The 20,995-nt window shown below is 43.5% G+C and overlaps 1 protein-coding gene across 8 annotated transcripts in view; it reads left to right on the top strand.

Moving 5' to 3' along the window:
* NTRK2 (neurotrophic receptor tyrosine kinase 2) overlaps positions 1-14,312 on the top strand; it is a 180,191-nt gene extending 165,879 nt beyond the window's left edge. For all 8 annotated transcript variants that reach the window (XM_082241540.1, XM_082241538.1, XM_082241536.1 and 5 more), the window contains 2 exons: positions 11,975-12,133; positions 12,407-14,312. In XM_082241540.1, the coding sequence (XP_082097666.1) occupies positions 11,975-12,133; positions 12,407-12,592 (345 nt within the window). In that variant the 3' untranslated portion in view covers positions 12,593-14,312. The remainder of the gene's footprint in view (positions 1-11,974; positions 12,134-12,406) is intronic.
* The last annotated feature ends 6,683 nt before the right edge of the window (positions 14,313-20,995 follow it).

Here is a 20,995-nt window from a genome sequence, read left to right as displayed (position 1 = left end):
ATATTTGAGGTGTTATGTGAATGACAGAGAGAATGATTGGGTGGAGAAGCTGGCGTTGGCAGAATTTGCCTATAACAATGCAGAGAACGTGTCCACGGGGATGAGCCCTTTTTTTGGCCAATCACGGGTGTCATCCCCGAGCCTTCCCAGGGGGGGAGGGGGAGAACTGGAGCGTTCCTGCCGCAGAACAGTTCGTTGAAGAAATGGAAGCGATCCATCGCCAGCTCCAACTTAATTTAAACAGGGCGAAGGAGGAATATAAGAGGCAGGCAGACAAAACCAGAAGGGAAGGGGAAAGCATTAGGGTGGGGGACCAGGTGTGGCTGTCCACCCAAGGGTTACCATTTAAAGGAGGTTGTAAGAAGTTAAGACCTAAAAGACTGGGCCCATTTGAAGTCACGCAACAGGTCAACCCAGTGGCTTTCAGACTCCGGTTACCGAACCACATGAAGTTGCACCCAGTGTTCCACAGATCATTGCTGTCACCGTATATAGGGGACAGAGAGGGGAGGGTCAATAGGGGACCAGCTATGGAAGAAAAAGAACACAGCTACCATGTAGCGGAGATTCTCGATTCCAGGTGGAGGGGAGAGCAAGTAGAGTATTTGGTAATGTGGGAAGGGGAGCCGGAGTCGGAAAACACCTGGGTCAGGGCAGAGGAGGTAGATGACGAGGTTTTGATTGAAACTTTCCATCAGAGATTCCCTAGAAAACCCCAGCCAGTGGCGAGGTTCCGGAGGGAATACTTCGCCACCACCGACGACGAAGAAGAGTTGGAGGGGTTCGCTGATTCCGAGGTGGAAGAGGATTCAGCGAGTCGGAACGAAGACCGATGGAGGGAATTGTTCGAGACGTCGGAAGATGAAGAGGATTCTTTTAGGGGTTTCAGCTCCTCACCGCCCAGAGGAGAAAGTAGGGGCGGGGAAGAGGGGGGCCCTGGAGGGGAGGTGGATGTCAGGGAACTGACATCGGAGGAAAGGGAAGTGGTAAGGCTCCCAGAGACTGGGAGAGAGTCAACAGCCAAAGCAGGGACCAGCAGGGGGAGCGCCGGGTCTCTGGAGGAGGGTCTCAGTAATGCTGGGAGAGACGCAGCAGCCCAGGCAGGAAGCAGCAGGGGAGAGAAAGGGGTGAGAGACACTTCGAGCGAAAATAGCGGGGAAGTGTCAGAAGCAGCGGCAGGGAGACCCATGCTGCGCCGGAAGCTGCCACGTCGTGAGTCCAGGAGACGCGTTTCCGTTAAGGAACTTCTTTGCTGGAAGCGCTTCCGCAGACAGCCACTGTCAGACTCTACTAGTGACTAGAGCAGACATGTCTGAGGAGCTCTGTCACACACAGAGGTTTGTGGGGTCGCACAAACTCTGAAGGGGCACAATTTTAAGCACAAGCAACTAACCATCCCCTGACACATTACTTTCATTTACGTACTGTCAGGGAACTGCCATCAGTGCCGGAGGGAGAGAGCAAGATCCAGAGGGATTCCGGAAAGCGTCCCGGGATTGGGAGAGGCAGCCCATCTTCTGGGGAAGAGAATCAGCGTAGCACCAGTGGAGAAGGGGGGCAGATGGGGGAAGCGGCGAGGCGGTCCCATGACTCCTTGCCAGGGACCAGCGGGGGGAGTAGAGGTCCTCCGCTGCCTACGCCCTCCTTGCGCAGAAGGCTTTCGAGCAGAGAGAGTAGGAGGAGACTAGGCGTCAAAGAGCTTCTTTGCTGGAAGAAGTTTAAGAAACGCCCACTGCCGGATTCTGCCAGCGATTGAGACAGCCACGGGTGAGTGGCTGTCCGGACAGAAAAGGTTCACTCAGGCAATCCAGCCAGGTGTTTGCGCCGGCTTACGCACAAGCAACCCCTAGAACCATTACACATACATTTCATGGCCACTGAGAAATACCTTGTGTTGTGGGGATGGAATTTCAACGTGTCATTTGCTATCGTTTGTTAAAGTGTGAAAGCAGTTCTGGGTTTCATCAGACACCTGCCTGCAAAGGACGGGTCCCCTTTTTCTTGTTAGCCATTTGTCTACTCAGAGTCGCCCTAAGCTCCTTTTATGCTTGCAGGGCCAAAGATGTGAGAGCCCGGTATCTTTTCTAGCACAGATGGGGGTGGGGAGATTTAGGGAGGACAAGTGACTGGAAAGGCAATGGTTAAACTTCCCCTTTCCCCTCTACTTCATTCAAAGTCACCTACAGCTGCCTTGCAGGATAAAAGAAAAGCCCTGAGGGAAAACACTTTGAGTTCCTCCCAAAACCAGTAAAGACTTCTTATCAACATGTAATCCCCCCCCCTAAGAGTAAGTGTAACTAAGTAAATATTAAGGTGTGTATATATTAGATAATAGAAGCAATCACAGCTTCTTTGTAAGAGGTACACTTTCTTCCTTGATGGGAAAAAGTCCAACCCCTTTTGAATGCCAGAAAGTCAAAGCCTGTCACAAATTAAGCCACAACAAAATATAACAATAGCGCAGGCACACACAAATGAATGGAAAATAGAACTCGGATACTTGTACTTCGCACTGACCTGTATCAGGTTGTTTATTGCACCATAGGAATCTGATTTTGTCTGTCACCAGGTTGACTCAAAATAAGCAAACCTTCCCCCTGTTTACCAAGAAGGTGTAACCTGCTGAGCTTCTGCACGCTCCTCTAACTGCTTGGAGGCTTAAAGGGTGCTCTACATTGGGGTTGTTTTGTGCTTTGGTAGCAAGCTAATACTTCCTGGAGTAAGTTAACTTTTTCCATAAATGTTATTATGTTTTTGCTAGGTTTTAATCTTAGATTCTCCAGCACGAATTGTACTTCTTAGTAGAATGGCAGATTCCAGCACAGTATGAGAGGCTCAGAGCTAGCTACTCCCTGTAGAAGCAAAATTATTCAGTAGACATTTTCTGGGGAATTTATTTTTTTGCCCATGGACCCCACCCTCAGTTTGTTTAAAAGGCCACTTTATGGAGTTTCCTCCCTGCCATTTTTGTAGTAGCTGCCTTTTACACAAATACAGAGTGCTGAAGGATGTGCTTGTACAGTGCAACAGGCGTGTGTGTGTGTGTGTGTGAGAGAGAGAGAGAGAGAGAGAGAGAGAGCACGCAGTGCTTTTTTTCTTTAAAAATGTTTAGGGGTACTCTCATTTTCCGACTCATATTGAAATACTGTCCCTCAATGAGGCCAAACTTAGATTCACAAAATGTTTAGTGGTACCCCTGCATCCCCCCCCGAAAAAATCACTCTGTGTGTGTGTGTGTGTGAGAGAGAGAGAGAGAGAGAGAGAGAGAGAGAGAGAGAGAGAGAGACTGACTGACTGTCTGTGGTACTGCCACTGCAAATTTGGAGCCGTACCCCAATAAATTTGGAGAGGTTCCCCTCCCCATGGAGAAATGTAGTGAAATGCCCCACTCCATCAGTTTCTCTGCTGACAAATAGGGTAGAGGATTTTGAGAGGCCATCTGTGCACTGCAAAAGAAAGAAAGAAAAGAAATCATTCCTTAGCATGTTGTGCTCTGCCTTCCATCTTACAACCTTTCAATAATCTGTCCCTGGTTTTGGTGCGTTGTAGATTTCCTTGTGACTCCGCTGTTTGTTAACGATAATGGCAGTGTAATAAGCCCAAAGGGTGACTTCACTGCCTATTTCTAGTATAAAACGTCTATACATTAAAAAGAGTCGATGTATGGCAACAGGGTTCTTTATTCCCCCTTCTTTTTATAAATAATGGCAGCAGGTTTAGCTGCCGATAGAACACTTCAAGCAAGGGAGAAGTTGCCTTTCTTTCTCCCTTCCGAAATGGCAGTACTCACAGGCACCTGCAGGTCTCCGCTGTCACTACGCAGCTGCATACCTATGTGGGCGAGTTTTGTGTCGAGGTCTCGCACAGGAAAAGCAGGAGCAGGCTGGTGACGAGTCAAGCAGCTTGCCAAGGCATCCTTGTGGGTGTTTATATTGAACTGTCACAGTTTGAAGGCTTTTTATTAGATGCTATTTTGGCAACTGGTACTCAAATGAAATTAGCTCTTTCCCCCACATGTGCTTTTCAGCTCCGCTCCAACGTCACAGCCTGGTTCGGCCATTGCGTCATGTCAGGATCTATTCTAGAGGATGACAGAGGGATTTTATTTTTTTCCAGGGGCTAGAGGCCTTGTGCCTTATCTTGTGCTAGGAGAAGCTTTACTCCCAAGGTTGTAAACAACATTTTCAAGTGTCTACCTTTGACAAGAGCGAGTCCTTTGATTCCTTGCCTAATGAATAGGTAATGAAGGAAAGATCATACATTGTACAGTGGTGCCCCACAAGACGAATGCCTCGCAAGACGAAAAACTCGCTAGACGAAAGAGTTTTCCGTTTTTTGAGTCGTTCCGCAAGACGAATTTCCCTATGGGCTTGCTTCGCAAGACGAAACGTCTTGCGAGTTTGTTTCCTTTTTCTTAAAGCCGCTAAGCTGTTAATAGCCGCTAAGCCGCTGATAGCCGTGCTTCGCAAGATAAAAAAACCACAAGACGAAGAGACTCGCGGAACGGATTAATTTCGTCTTGCGAGGCACCACTGTATAATTAGTAGTGTGTTGTTACTTTAGATTGGAGGACATTTATGCATATGTATTGCTTTAACAGATAACAGCTACAGTATGTATGTTAGCAGGCCCCAGCTTTTTGGGCTTTGCTCAGCTTTCGGAGAATGATCGCACTGAGCCATTATTGCTAGCAATAAACACCCTTTGTTTTCTCAACACCGCGTGGAGATTTCCTTCAGCCTCAAACTTTAATTTTGCTACACAGCACGGTGGTTGCCTTTATTTTTAGCCCACCTTCAATGATTCCCCGTCCTCGCGGTATTCTTAGTTCATTTACCCCAGAGTCGTCGGACATAAAAATGACATGAAGTGAGGATTGTGTAAAGCAGGGGCTTGCAGACGGATTATGCTGTTGCCTCTGGTAGCAAAGAATGGTGTAAGGTGGGAGTGGAGTGAGGTTGATCTTCCAAGCTGGACTGGGCCCAGCCAGCATGGCCATATGCAAAGGTGTGCAGGGCTCTTACACTTTTAATAGTTAATTAAAGCTGCAGAAGCCCCAGCACAGCAGCTGCCATTGGTGCCAGTTTTAGCACAAAGCCACCCCAAAGCCTGGGAAGGAGAGTAGGAAGGTAGACCCTGGCCCATAGCTGTCAACTTTTCCCTTTTTTAAGGGAAATTCCCTTATTCCGAATAGGATTCCTCGCAAGAAAAGGGAAAAGTTGACAGCTATGCCCTGGCCTAGAAGCCAAAGAGCTTACTACAAGTGGCCACTGAAGCATGCTGGAAAATAGTTTCTGGTAGCATCCCTCCACACAGAAAGGAGACTTCTTATGTTATAAATTTGCTTTCATTGCCTATGTATGTTGAGGAAATGTGGGGGGAAAGTCTTTTTTTTTTTTTTGTCCATCGCTCCCCTTCCCCACTTCCGCTAACTGATCCTAACTTGGCCACGAAAAATAGAAATTAGATCTGCACTGAGAACCTAGCAAATCTTCTATAAAGAAGAAACCAATATGCTCTGGACACTATCTTTTGTGAGCAATTGGGAATTTGTTGGGTGATCCTTACAGAAGCATATAGAAATTCCGAGCCAATCCCTTGAGGGCAAAAATGTTCCATTCTAGGTGATGGTAATTTTAAGTTTTGCACAGGTTGGAGGCAAGAAGGAGCCCTGAAACTCTGCATCCAATAAAATCATTGCCCTCTTATACTAGGCACCTGTAGAATTATTGAAGGGAAAGTATTTGTTTAGATGGCACTGCAATGAATGGAAGAGCATGGTGAATGAAGGTGAATTTGAAAGCTCCGGTTCGGGGGAAAGCAGATGTCACCCTTCTTAATTCCTGTGCCAATCTTGGAACAGCGGCTTTATTATCGCTGTGCATTGTGAGTTTTAATTTAGTGTCTCTGGCATGTCAGGAGTCTGCCCTCACAAGTAGAGATGTTGTTTTTGGCACCAAGATTTGAAAGCTCAACGAATAGCTCTCTGCAGCTGTAATTATAATTACATAGAAACTCTCTGCTGCCTTCTGCGAAGCAACCACCCAGAGTCTTAGAGGAATCCGGAGAACTGCTGGGCACAGGCAGGTTAAATTACAGTTATTAGGAGGAAGTTATTTAAAGATCAAAGTTGACTGTCTTCTGAGGAGCGAAGCCTCCACTTCCCTCCAAAATGCAAACCAAACAAAATGTTTGCTTATCATCCCAAACTTCCTCTTGTTTATTGCTGCTTGCTTACAAACTCCAATGCATTGTACTATTACCCTCTTATCTGCCAAAGAAATATACTTTTATTGTGAGCCCCCCCACCGCCATTTGTTTCCCACCCTATCCTGATGGCTGAAGGCAGGTAACAAGGTCAATAAGGAGTCCTGCTGGTGTGAGTTGTGGGAATGAAACTGAACCAGAGCCCAAACTCAGAATGAACCATTTATTTATTGAATATGGTGCTCAGATTCCTGGAAAACAGGAACTGTTAAATAGAGTTCAGTAAGAGCTGGTTCACACATAACCACACCATGGACTCTTCCCCTCCCCCCTTGCATTTTCTGATTTACAAATAACAATAAATCACAGTATATTGACCTATAGTTTATTAAACCATGGTTTAGCATTATGTGTGAGCCCTGCCCATCAGCTTAAATAGGATTTATTTACTGCAAACCAACTGTGATATGAAGCCATAGTTTGTGGTTTGTTTGCTTATGAACCTTGATCTGTTTTTACTATGGCTTGGCATTCCATGTGAACATAACACCCTCCATCCATTAACCCCACCCAAGAGCTCTCTAAACTACAAAGATGTGAAGCAAGAGCAGCTAGAAAACAAACCATATTTTGGAGCAACAAATCATGATTTGTTTCATTGTCCGTGGAACAACTTGTTGATAACTCATGGTTTGTAAAACAAACCATTTTATATATATATATATATATTGCTTAGTATTATTAGTGGGCCAACAAATTTCTTTCTCTTCCATGCAGTCCATAGTGTGCCAACAAAACTGTGCACATACACTCCAAAACCAAGATGGCAAACCACATTGACATTGTGACTTCCTATCTTTATTTGGAGGGCAAATACAAATTGGATGATTCAGGTGTAACTGCAAACTGTGATGTGGCTGAGAAAGGAAGTAACTCAACAGTTCATGAAGGTGGGAGGAAAGAGGAAGTGCAAGGCTTGTTCACACATTGCTAAACTGTAGTTACACCTGAAGTTAGGTAAAGGTAAAGGGACCCCTGACCATTAGGTCCAGTCGTGGCTGACTTTGGGGTTGCGGCGCTCATCTCGCTTTATTGGCTGAGGGAGCCGGCGTACAGCTTCCAGGTCATGTGGCCAGCATGACTAAGCTGCTTCTGGCGAACCAGAGCAGTGCACGGAAACGCCGTTTACCTTCCCGCCGGAGTGGTACCTATTTATCTACTTGCACTTTGACGTGCTTTTGAACTGCTAGGTTGGCAGGAGCAGGGACCGAGCAACGGGAGCTGACCCCGTCGCAGGGATTCGAACCGCCGACCTTCTGATCGGCAAGTCCTAGGCTCTGTGGTTTAACCCACAGTGCCACCCGTGTCCCACATCTGAAGTTAGCCCAAGTTTATTGTTAACCCCCAAAGTATGCTTAGGTATTTCACTAAGGGACTCCAAGTGTCTTTACTGTGAACAGTGAGGGTGCGGTGGGCAGTCCTGTTTTGAAGAACTTTGTTATTAAAGCTTATTTTCAATAAAATTAATAATAATATTTAGCTTCCTGAGAAGAAACACTCTCAATTAGACTTAAACCACTAGCAGCAGGAATTTGAGACAGTCCCATTGTTCAGAATGGCGGCAACTGTAGCTCCTCTGCCCTAGCCATCCTGCCTACAAATGACTGAGCAGGATAAAATGATGATTGTACAGTGCATTTATTCCAACTGTGTGTTGCTCTCCAAGTCCAATTTATTTTTAAAATTTGGATCCTGCCCCTGCAGTGGACTGCATGTGAGCTCTGGCAAATAGCTCCAGCCCAGCCTTATCCATTGCCCCTTAATCACCCCGCTGGCAGAGGGCCTTGTCCACCTGTTGAGTCAGCTTCCCTCTGGTTCTGATTTTTATGATTGGGTAGCACCTGTAGATCTCTCAGGCATCATTTGAATTGACTCAATAGAATGTTTTCACAGATTGGCATCTGTACTGCTTACATCTTGTACCAGTGGCAGGAACACATTTATTCTGAGTCATTAAACTTCCCCAGACGCAGGAAGGAATCTCTGCCTTTAAGGGGTTGCCACCTTGGTAAAGGAAAGAGAAGTAGATTTGCTGGTCTGTTATGGATCTGCTAGTTTCTTGCGTAGTAAGCAGGGTGCGTGTGCAATATAATAATGTACCATTTTAGCACAATATGTTGGTGGGATATATGTGTGACGTTGATCTCTTGGCCATAATAAATCTGCCAGGACCCTAAACAGTCTGCCCATGAAGGAAATCCCCCCTCTTTTTGCCTATCCTCTAGCCTGATGTACCTTTTTGAAATTCACCAGCAGTATGCTCAAGATGTTGATGTGGTGAGGTTTGCACATTCAGAGACTTAGTTTCCATGGTAGCAAGCCTTATGTGCTAGGAACCGGCAAGTCAGGGGAGCAGCGAGCAGAGAGGGAGGAGAGAGCAATAGGGAAAGAAATCATTAAAGTGTGTCAATTAGTATGCAGTGCCATAGCTGTCTTTACAGCACACTCCCTCAAAAGCAGGCAGTGTTTTCTGCCCTTGCAGAAGCAGAGTGGGCATGAATGGGAAGAGAATGAGTTTTCTCGTTTAAAACTAATGGCATGCCGAGCTAAATGACACATCACCATTATACCAACATTAATGTGTCTTTGTAACAGGGAGTGAAGAGCTGATAAGGAAACCAGATGAGTATCTTCCAGACCAAATATCCCCTTCTTACCTTTTCTGTCCTCTCAACCAGAAAATATTGCACCGATTGGAAAAACGGTTCATCGTTTTGGAGAAAATATGCCTTTCTTTTAGCCTTCGTAAGCAGGGATTGTGGGGAGGGCAGAATCTGTGGTATTTGTATATTTGACAATACCACAAATTAAAAATCTCAAGACTGAAAAGATGACTATTACCCTGAAATAAGTAATATTCCTGTGCAAAGAACATTGCCCAAATTGGCTTACAAGGAAGTAGTGAATGCTGGAACAGCATCAATATGAGATGCTGAATTATATCTGTCTATTTAAAGCGATAGCCAAACTGTGATCATTAAAAAGCCAATGAACTAACTCTGAAGAGAGAAGGGATGAGAACCATGAGGCTTCTTGTTTACCAATATGAATCACTGTTTAGTGTATAAAAGGCTATACAACTTATATCTTGTTTATTAGACAACAGCTGTTCATAAGCTTAGCATGAGGTATCAGAATTGTAGAGTTGGAAGGGAAGAAGAAGAAGAAGAAGAGTTTGGATTTGATATCCCGCTTTATCACTACCCTAAGGAGTCTCAAAGCGGCTAACAATCTCCTTTCTCTTCCTCCCCCACAACAAACACTCTGGAAGACTCCACAGTTCAGAAGTTCAGTGCAACAAAAATGATTAGGATGGTGCAGTAGAGGGGGCTGGGAGTTAAGTAGCTTAAGTGCCTTAATTGTGTGTGTGTGTGTGTGTGTGTGTATATCTGTAGTAAAGGTAAAGGGACCCCTGACCATTAGGTCCAGTCGTGGCCGACTCTGGGGTTGCGGTGCTCATCTCGCTTTATTGGCCGAGGGAGCCGGCGTACAGCTTTCGGGTCATGTGGCCAGCATGACTAAGCTGCTTCTGGAGAACCAGAGCAGCGCACGGAAATGCCGTTTACCTTCCCGCCAGAGCAGTACCTATTTATCTACTTGCACTTTGAAGTACTTTCGAACTGCTAGGTTGGCAGGAGCAGGGACCGAGCAACGGGAGCTCATCCCATCACGGGGATTCGAACTACCAGCCTTCTGATCAGCAAGTCCTAGGCTCTGTGGTTTAACCCACAGTGCCACCCGCATCCCGTTTATATCTATAGTTATGAATAAAAACATTTCTGTTGTTACCTTGAGGCAGCCCAAGCATCTTTATGTAGCGATTGTATGTGTGTAGCTATGTCTCAAATGAGGCTCCTCCATTTAGTGTATGTTATTCTTCTGGCATATCTAACTATGGGGAAGCCACTAAGAAGAAAGGTGCCCTTCTTTTTCTAATAGGCGTTTACATTTCTTATGATAACGAGAAGCTTAAATCAAAACAAAACCTCAATAAAAGAGTGAACCGTGTTTTACAACCAGCTTTCATTAATTTTTTAAAGACTGTCCCATAAAACCCACATAGCCAAAGCAGTCATAGATGCCACGTGACGAACAGGCTTAAGAGCCACTTAATATTTAATGAACCAAAAGCCTCTAGCAACTAATAATGTTGTAATGGTGCTTGCCCTTTGCTCTGGTGTGTAGCCACAGATTTCGAAGGGTCTCTCTATATTTTTTCAACCTCCTAATGAATCCTCACCCACCCACCGAGGAAATGCAGCCAAGGATAGCAGTTTGCTTTCGCATCTTAGAGCAAGGGTCAGAAACTGAATGTTGTATTTGTGTCTGGTGTGCATATTGGCAATGCATTAGTAACACTATACTCTCCACACAGATCTCGGCCACAGATCATATTAGTTCATTTATGGGTATTTTTACACATCCTGGTTCTGACACCTTTGATACCAATCCTTCATGTGCTCTGGAAGCCCCCAGATGTCTCAGGAACATCAGAGAGCAGTGGCCGGTCTGCTTCATTCATGTTAGAGCCCAGATGTGTCCAAGGAAAGTGTGTAGCTGGCTGTTCCTAGAGCCTAGATCAGCCTTTCTCAACCTGTGGGTCCCCAGATGTTGTTGAACTACAATTCCCATCACCCCTAGCTAGCAAGGCCAGAGCTCAGGGATGATGGGAGTTGTAGTCCAAGAACATCTGGGGACCCACAGCTTGAGAACCGCTGGCCTAGATGCTAATTGGACTGCTGCACCTTTTCAAGTTGCAGTGCAGAGTAATTCTGCCAGCTGTGGCTTCTGCTATGAAACATGCTGACTTGAGAGCTTAGACATGTGTATGTTCACTAGCCAATCCTTTGCTTGTAGACTTTTAGTCATTTTTGTGTTCTGGCACAACCAATCTGGAGCAAACAGCCAATGAATGAAAATTGGTGGTAAGCAATTAAGTTTTACTCAGAGTAAACCTATTGAAATTAATGGCTCTAATGCAGTCGTGGCCATTCATTTCAATGGGTCTACTCTGACCACAGTTTAGTTGAATACCATCCATTGTGTGCCTATTTGTGTGTAAGATGTAAAGCTCCTTATTGGTACAACCTGGTTTAAGATGATCTTCAGTGATTGCCATGGTCAAATATTCTGTGCAGTGAAACAAAATGAGTAATCCACAAACTGTTGATACATTTTCTGTCCACCATATTTAACCAGGAAAGCATTTAAGAACAAATGTAACCGGCATATATGCCTTCATTTCAAGGAAGTCAACAATGGCTCCTTTTTGAGAAAACACTTCTCCATGTCTTTAAGTGCATACAGAGGTGCTTTCTACAAGTAAATCAGTAGCCCTGAATGCAGTTGTATGCTCCAAACATCCATATTCTACTGCTAAACTCTGGCATACAGCTGGAAGAAAATGCTCCATAAATCTTGGTCAGACTTTTGGCTCTCCTGATACTTTGCAAAAGAAGTAAAGGACTATAGTGTAAAGTCCCTGGAAGTTTCAAAGAATGTTGCCTTGGAAGTGAAGAATCCATCCATCCCTGATGAAGATTGTAGGAGATAACAAGAAGCAGAAGGATGTACTAATGAGACACAAATTCACAATAATAGGAAATAATATATTGCACTGCAAAACCTTTAAAACATGTATTGTCCCTTTCTCCATATACTTCTTCCCACAAAAACCATTTAAATTCTTTCAAACTCTTCTATCCAGGTTGGTGGACATACCATGTTACCCATTCGTTGGATGCCTCCTGAAAGCATAATGTACAGAAAATTCACCACGGAAAGTGATGTCTGGAGCCTTGGAGTCGTTCTATGGGAAATCTTTACCTACGGCAAACAGCCATGGTATCAGCTCTCAAACAATGAGGTGTGTGCTGTTGTACAAATGATATGCTTTTAAAAATGCAGTTGGGCTGTGGTGGTAGATGGTCTCAAAGGCAGTGTATTTGGCTGGATCCATTTGCCGGAAGTGTAACATTTATAGGAAGATAAGAGTGCAGAAGTGTTTGGCACATGTAAATTGGGAGGTGGGTGACTCTCTCAGGATGTGTTGACTAATTGCCCAAATCAGCAATAAAAGAAAGAATAAATTGGCTTGCTCCTTGTCCTTTCTCTTCTCTCTCTCTCTCTCTTACTCCAGGTAATTGAGTGTATTACTCAGGGCCGTGTCCTGCAGCGACCTCGCACCTGCCCAAAGGAAGTCTATGATCTGATGTTGGGATGCTGGCAGCGGGAGCCTCATATGAGGCTCAACATCAAAGAAATCCACTGCCTCCTTCAGAACTTGGCCAAGGCGTCTCCAGTGTACCTGGATATTCTAGGATAGAAACTCCTGGCACTTCCTCTTACGGAATGTGTGAATGAATGTGTTCAATTGCCACTAAACTCCATTAAAATGTGTTCTCAACTCTGACAGTATTAAATACAAAGATATGGAGAAGCTTTCAAAGGGCAAGCTGTGTGCATTTCTCCCCTCTGTAGACACAGTATTGACTTTGTGACATTACTGACACGTATCTCTTCTCCCCTTCGTTCTTTCTGTGTCTCTGTCCCTGCCCCTCGATTTCTATTCAATCAGGCTTCTGCATTATTATAACTCTGCATAGACAAAGGCCTTAAAAAACCTGACCTGTTATATCAACAGACACTCAGTTTTGCCCATCACAACTAACAATGCCTTGTTGTATTCATGCCTTTGACCTGGATAAAAAAAGGGAAATAATGACTTGAACTTTATGACTTCTGCTGTATGGATATCTGGAGCTTCTATGGATTCACCTCTTCTTCACGTGCTTTGGCATCTGGGCAGAAAAACCGAAGACTGGTATTCTCTGTGGGAATCTTGTTTTAGCTGAGATCAAGCCAGAGGGAAAGAAATCAGCAGATTGTGTAATCCACTCTAAGGAGAAACTATAGGATCAGATGGCATCCGATATACCACTTTAAAACATCAATGTAATTATTTGGTGAATGGGAAGGAATTCATTGCTTTCCCCTGGGAAATGTTTAGAGGAGTAAAGGCACATCTAAGTGTGCCGCCATTTTTACACTGATAGATGCATCTATGTGGTCTGTGTAAAAGGCGTTGCCAAGACATCCCAGAATTGCATTGCAATATGCTCCAGCCTTGTTTAACCATAGGGATTTCTGATGTCTCGGAATACTAGTGATGAGAATCGCACATGCGGAGAGTGTTGCTGTTCTTAGTTCCTGTTTGTGGCCTTCTCCAGTCATCTGGTTGGCCACTGTGAAAACAGGACGCTGTACTAAGATAGGTATTGGGCCTGATTCAGATAGGCTGTTCTTTCGTCCTGTTCTGATGCCACTGGTACAATTGTTCTCCTGTGAGTCTTTGATAATGCAGGTGAGGGCTGAGGTATATTAAAGTGTAGTATAATTACCAAGGCCAATTCCTAAACTATGAATGCTTCAGTAAGATAGGAGGGAAGCTTCTCTTATATGATGCTGTTCAGACAGCGAGCCCCTGCTGTCGCCCCCCCTTCCTCTTCCCCTTCTCCCTGTGCAAATCCCAACCCAGCATGGTCCTTGTTGATTAATACCCAGCAATTTGTGCTGAAAACAGTTGCTCATCTCATTGTGCACCCAAATAGGCGTAGCAAAGTCATGACGGAAAACATATATTTAGTTGTAGGAAGGTCATTAGCTACATTCAAACATCTATACATTGTCGCAGGCGAAGATTATATGGCATTTGTGAGAAAACAGGTCCAAGAAGTCTCTAGAGAAACGACAGTACGGTTATTAACTTTGTGAATGATTAAGATTCAGGGTTCGCACTAGTGTCTGCTTGATGAAGTGGTGGTACTCCGGTCTTTTTTTATTTAAGATTGACAGGCATGGTGCGTTTACACTTTTTATCATGGCTGCTGGGCTGAAGAAGGCAAGCTCATGACACACAAATGTGAAAGGTCTAGGATGTGCATGTCAGGTCATTTCTATTATAAACCCTTAAGATGAGATAAAGTCAAAGTCAGTTCCTACCTTTGTGGAGAAAGTGCTGCAAAAAATAGGGGTTATTTTTTACTTTAAAAATGGGGTCATAAACGCACAGCTTGTCAATGTTTTATTGTCGTTTTATTTTTAAAATTAAGCACTTATTTTTCTAAGTGTTTCCATAATAGTTTAATATATGTTTTGCTTGCATTTCTTATTTATTAAGGCACTTTCTTTTTGTCCCTCAGCAGTATGGAAAGAAACTGTTCTTTTACATCTAAATTAAAATAGCAAATGTTAAATAGTGGTGAAGTTGGGCTCTCTTATGTCATTGACAAAGGTTGGTGAAGAATACATATAACAATGTAACTCTAAGGCCATATATATATATATATGGCCATATACATATATATATGTTCCTAAATAAGATTTGAACAGGATTTTTTAATGACTGAGGATATTTAATATGAAATGGACTTTGAAGATTATTTTAGTGATTGCTGAGAATTTATTACATGGAAAGAAGAAATATTGAACACTCAGTCTTATCCATTCTTTCATCCTTTCTTTTCAAGAACCACTTTTTAAAAGTGTCATTCTAGTTCATTTCCAATATGTGAAAAATAAATCTTGAGATGTCAGAGATCACTAAAAGGCACACCCATCCGTGTACTGCATTCCAAAGTCATTTTTCAAAACCTTTGGTTGCTTTAGCACTGCTGAGGCATTGGTTAGTATGATTAGTTGAAAGTGGAATTAAAGGGGAGACTCCAAGCACTGTATTATAAAGGTCCTTTCCAGTGTTAATTAACAGTTTCTTGCTTCTAGGACCTGTCGGTTTTGATTCCAGTAGAGGAAACTTGGCTTTAATTATGCATTTCCTTTTATTTATTTTTCTTTTGCAGTTTAATAGTGAAATAGTGGTATTTCACTATTCAAAAAAGGAAAGAAAAAAAGCCTCCCTCTACCCAGCATGAATGGAACTAACACTGTGGCAATTAAAATAGGCTATTCCAGGCACAAAGAACAGGCAGTTCATCCCAAAGCATTAAACAGGCGGGCTCTACAAACAGGAAACTTTAATTAAAGGCACAGGAGCATGAAAAAGCTGCAATTCCACTTTGCCTTTCCTCGCTGGACAAGCTGGTGTTGCAGTTGGGTCTTCTAGGTGGGGTGGGTTGCTACAAATCAGGTCTGAGAATATGAGAGAGGAATACAGAAATTACTGCACCGCAATGACTGGAGAACGCTTGGAATTTTGATAAGGTGTGACCGATCTATAGCTGCCATTCCTAGAGAAAAGGGACTAATACGGAAACAGACCTCATTAACAAAAGTACCCTTATTTCACCTCTCAATACACATTTTTTAGATTCTCAGCTTGAAAAGAACCATGTATATTGTATGATTGCTGTATACCAAAACAAATGTAAAATTTGACCAGATGGTATCCTCTCCCCACCCCCCTTTCTGGAAAAGCATAAGAGAATAATTAAAAATACTGTGTTATAGTATAGTGCGCAGTAGCTTACCCATACGCCCATGTTAAAGGACCAAATGTTCTATACAGCCATTGTTCTGTGCCTAAATCTTGGCCTGTACTGCAAATGTGGACCTTAAGTGAATAAAATCTTCTGGCCTTGTAGGAAAGGTGTTAACTAACTAAACGCTAAGGCAACAGTGGCATTTATTCATTCAAGTGGATATAACCATAGGTAACTGACAGGAAAATAAGAGTAAGAAATATAATCTAAAATGGGAAAAGAAAGGTTATCATCTACTGTGTACATATCTGTCATGTTTTTCAACTTTGGCTAACTTTATACACTGAGCAAATATGACAATCAGGCTTATAAATAAAGAGGAAACCTTTCTTGACTATGCTACAATCATATAGATATAATATAAATTAGATATGTGTCTGTGACTGCATACATTGTGTATATATCCACAGTAGATACATACCTGTATATGTGTTTTATAAATATTTGATTTATACATATGCAGACATATGTGATTTTGTGTATATGTATACATTTGTGTATACATATACACAAAATGTACAGGGACGCGGGTGGCGCTGTGGGCTAAAGCCTCAGCGCCTAGGGCTTGCCGATCGAAAGGTCGGCGGTTCGAATCCCCGCGGCGGGGTGCGCTCCTGCTGCTCGGTCCCAGCGCCTGGCAACCTAGCAGTTCGAAAGCACCCCCGGGGGCAAGTAGATAAATAGGTACCGCTTACCAGCGGGAAGGTAAACGGCGTTCCGTGTGCGGCGCTGGCTCGCCAGAGCAGCGTTGTCACGCTGGCCACGTGACCCGGAAGTGTCTCCGGACAGCGCTGGCCCCCGGCCAATAGATGTGAGATGGGCGCACAAACCCCAGAGTCTGGCAAGACTGGCCCGTTCGGGCAGGGGTACCTTTACCTTTACCTTTATACATTTGTGTACACTGCACATATCTTCTTAATGGTGATGTATAAAAGACAAGTTAGATCAGAAGGCTGACAAAGTATGCTAAGTAACCAAAATCCATTTATCATCCATTTTTCCTTAGGTTTTTTTAAAAAAATATAATAATAATATTGTATGTTTTTCCACATATTGGTGATCAGTATCTAACCTGCATGCATTTCTGCCTAACCAGATAAATTCTAAAAAGCAGATTGACTAAATGCATAAAAATAGCCCTATTAATTCCTTTCTGACTGGTTGTAAGAGTATCCTTTGGGTCTAAGAGTTTGACTTAGCCTGCCTCATTTTCTTTTGCTATTATTATTTTTCATGAACTTCCATTGTGTGAGTTTTCACATGTCATTTATGCACAGTAGAATTTCTAAGGCTCAGCTGGAAAAACAAAGGTGCCACACAGAGGGAGGATGGAATCACTGGGAAAGCAACAGACTTTCCAGTAAGTGCTGCAGCAGCAAGGGAAACCCAGCCAAATGGGAGGGGTATAAATAATAAATTATTAAATTATTATTATGAAACTAATGAAGGTTAAGCTTCATCCCAGAGGGGCCCCAGAAGCAACTTTAGTCGACATGGCTTAACAATTTTGGGTTCAGTAGACCTAATTTGAGTTGCCTATCTCAAATGGATATTTTTTGATATTTTTTGTTGTTGTATGTCTGAGTGTCAGTAGCACAGATGCCAAATGTCACGGTAACCTGAAAACTATAAGGCAAAGGAAAGTCACACCCGTGACTTTGACGTGTGCAGCAATTTTAACCAAAATCTGAGATGATGCAGTTATTATTATTTTTTAAATTGTGATCTGTCATAGAGCAACCCAACTGAAAAAGATAACAGTGGTTACCCAGACCTCTTTAATGGTTGTGAAGGGCCCCCCCCATAACAGGGACCCAAAAATGTAGGTCCACCACTGTGCAGCAGAGCTGAATTTTTGTGAATTTTGTGGTGAAATGTGCAAGTTCAATGCGGGAGAAGTTCTGAATGAGCAATTCTCAGACATTTCTCCTGGACAATGATCACAGATGTTGTGCATCTGTAATCTCTGAGGTAGCCCACAGAAGACAGTTCCGGGAAGCTCCAAAGACTTCAGAGCTGTGGAGTTAATCCCTGAGCTCGTCTAAGAAGTCGGGGAACTTTCCCATGCTCACTGATATAAAACTCTTACAGAGGCCATTTATCTTGATTAAAGCCTTTCCTGAGCCCATGTGACGATAGGCAGGCCGGGCACAAATTTTATGCAAATCTTTGTTGTATTTTATTATATTGGCAATGCAAAAATGGCAAGCGTACCTGCGGCCTTTAACAAATTTAGCCGGGGGGCTTTGTAGACATCTCTCATGTTTAGGCTTCACTTTTTGATATAATTGCAAGGGCACAACTGAAACAACGAAGGCTGTTTTGGCTGAGCAGAACCACAGAAGGATTTCTTGTACAGTGGTGCCTCGCAAGACGAAAAGAATCCGTTCCGCGAGTCTCTTCGTCTTGCGGTTTTTTCCTCTTGCGAAGCAAGCCCATTAGCGGATTAGCGAATTAGCGCTATTAGCGGCTTAGCGGGCTTAGCAGATCAGCTGATAAGCGGCTTAGCGGATCAGCTGATAAGCAGCTTAGCGGATCAGCTGATAAGCGGCTTGGCGGCTTAGGATCAGCTGATAAGCGGCTTAGCGGTTTGGGAAAAGGGGGGGAGGAAAAACCCCCGCAGGAACTCGCAAGACATTTTCGTCTAGCGGGTTTTCCGTCTTGCGAGGCATTCGTCTTGTGTGGCACCACTGTAGTCTCTTTTCCACCATTCCGTTTCTTCAGCTAGCTTCGGGGGCAAGTGGGCTTTGCAAAGGGACAGGAAGGTGACTCTTCTTCGGAATGGGGTTTGTTTACTCTGACACGTAAATCATCATTTATGTCTATAGCCACTCAAAAACAGCAGTCAGTGGGAATCACAAGGTCTGCAGCATCGCCTCTTCGCTCCAACCCCACCCAGGCCATGTAGCCATTTGTTGCCTCAGGCAGAAACACCCACCCACACGTTCCCTCATAATCCTAAAAAATTACGAGGCGCCAAGCCTCACAATCCTAAACAACAGCAACCCTGCTGTCTCCTGATTTCTCTCTTTACTCTTTGGAGAGTGGCGTGGGCTTTTGCAGGACAAGCAACTTCCCAAGGAAGCCAGCGGTTGACTAAGAAGACTGTCTTCTTGAGGTGGCCGTTGTCCCTGGGAGCACATTGAAAGCGTTGCCATGGGAACAGAGAGTGCGCCAGAGGGGGGGCAGCGCATTGTGGCTTGTCACTAAATGTGAAGGTTTAATAGCACACAAAGATGTATTTTTCTTATCAGGGCTGAGATACTGCTGCTCTGATTCGAGCGATCCTCATAGAGCCTTAGGTTAACGCTTGTTTTGATTTCATTTTTATACATTCGTTGCAAATATGAAGCAAAAAAAAAAAAAAATTAATAATCTATATATGTTGCAGGGAAAACACTGTGAATTTCACGCAAGCAACCAAGTGACTATTTTGCCATCTTCTTAACATATGTCTCAGGAGAAGAATTGGGAATTGATGGTTATATGTTATTTTTTACCGTCTATGCATTCAAAGCCAGGTCGGGGGGGCGGGGGGGGCTTGTTCATTTTCTGGGAGAAGATTTACAAGTGTCAAGTGGAGTAAAACTCTGAGCTGGAGCAGCTGGAGCTGTTCGTAACAAGGCTGTTTGTCAGGAAGATAGAAGAAAGCAGAAATCAAACATTTTCAGAGACCTACATACAGCATTTAGGTGTCTTTGTGTAACTAAAAAAATACCAAATGTTGAATAAAACAGCTGAGAATGTTTTGTAAATTAAACCCACACTGGGTTTAATTGCATCACAAATCAATTTAATTTAGAAATTATTCATCCCAGTGCTACAGGCCACTTATAGTATATGTACATATATGTGTATAGATATATTTCTAGACCTTTTTCTGCCTTTTTCCTTTTCTGGAAGAGGAAGAGCAAGATCTAGATGTTGATATAAATATCTATATTTTCACTCAAACTGTGACCTGGTGTTTGGAGCCCTCTTTATCCCTTTTCATTTTTTTTCTTTGATTGTGACGTCTCCGTGCCGATATTTAGTGGTTCTTGTTTTGCAGTTTGTTATCAAAACTCATTGCTTTTAAAATAAAGACCTATTGCATCTTGGCTGAATTTGAAGTGATGCCCGAGTAGCAATGTTCAAAGTTTTGTTTGTGAATCATGTGACCAGCTTCTCTCAGCCTGACATGGAAAGTCTCTTGTACTAAAGTGTATCTAATGAAAATGATGTCCAACAATAAACAATGTCATCCTAAAGAAAAACAATTAATAACACAGTGACTATTACTTCAGAAGGCATAGAATCGCAATGAGCTGTTGTGTCCTGTTTCCTTCCATCGACTGTCTATATATATATAAAAACCACATTGCTGGATTGTCTGCAGAAGCAACCTTGAGATGTAGGGGCTTATACTGAAGAATAACAACTGAAGTGAAGAAGTGGCCCAATACATGTACCGTTTTACCTAATAAGGTCTGATTTCAGCAATTCCTTCTTTTCTGAGGAGTAAGAGATGCGCCTCTGGGTAGTGATAATGTTGTGGGACCACATGGTTACTCACTCTTTCAGTGCAAATACAACAATCTCTGGCTAGGTAAGTGTCATGAGCATCTATAGGCGAGGCAGTTGCCTCCCACCAGTGACCACAACCCCCAGATTCATTTGAAAAACAGAGTATCTAGCATTTGTAGAAGCTGAGATAGGAAACACTATTATTCTCTTTTTGTGTGAGAAACTATCCTCTCCCTTTTCACTGTTTTACTACCCTACCCCTCCAAAAAAGAATTCCTGTGAAAGTCCCTGTTAGGTGTGTGACTTCAAATAGCCTATGCATGTTCTAAGCATACCAAGAGCACGTCCATACCATCTCAGAAACCACCTTGTTTTTTCATAAGCTTTTTTGATAAACCATATGACATTTCTGCTGGTTAGTGAATATGCTTGATTTTTGCAGGGCTAAAATCTGACTCTCTACTAACTGGCAGTAAGGTGGTAAGGTTTCAGAACTGATTACATAGTGGTAAGGTTACAGAGGACGCGGGTGGCGCTGTGGTCTAAACCACTAAGCCTCTTGGGCTTGCCAATGAGAAGGTCGGCCGTTCGAATCCCTGCGACGGGGTGAGCTCCCGTTGCTCGGTCCCTGCTCCTGCCAACCTAGCATTTTGAAAGCACACCGAAAAGTGCAAGTAGATAAATAGGTACCGCTCTCGCGGGAAGGTAAACAGCATTTCTGTGCA

Source organism: Podarcis vaucheri (assembly GCF_965113315.1).
Source record: "Podarcis vaucheri genome assembly, chromosome: 11".
NCBI lineage: Eukaryota > Metazoa > Chordata > Lepidosauria > Squamata > Lacertidae > Podarcis > Podarcis vaucheri.
This window is presented reverse-complemented; position numbering and strand designations above follow the sequence as displayed.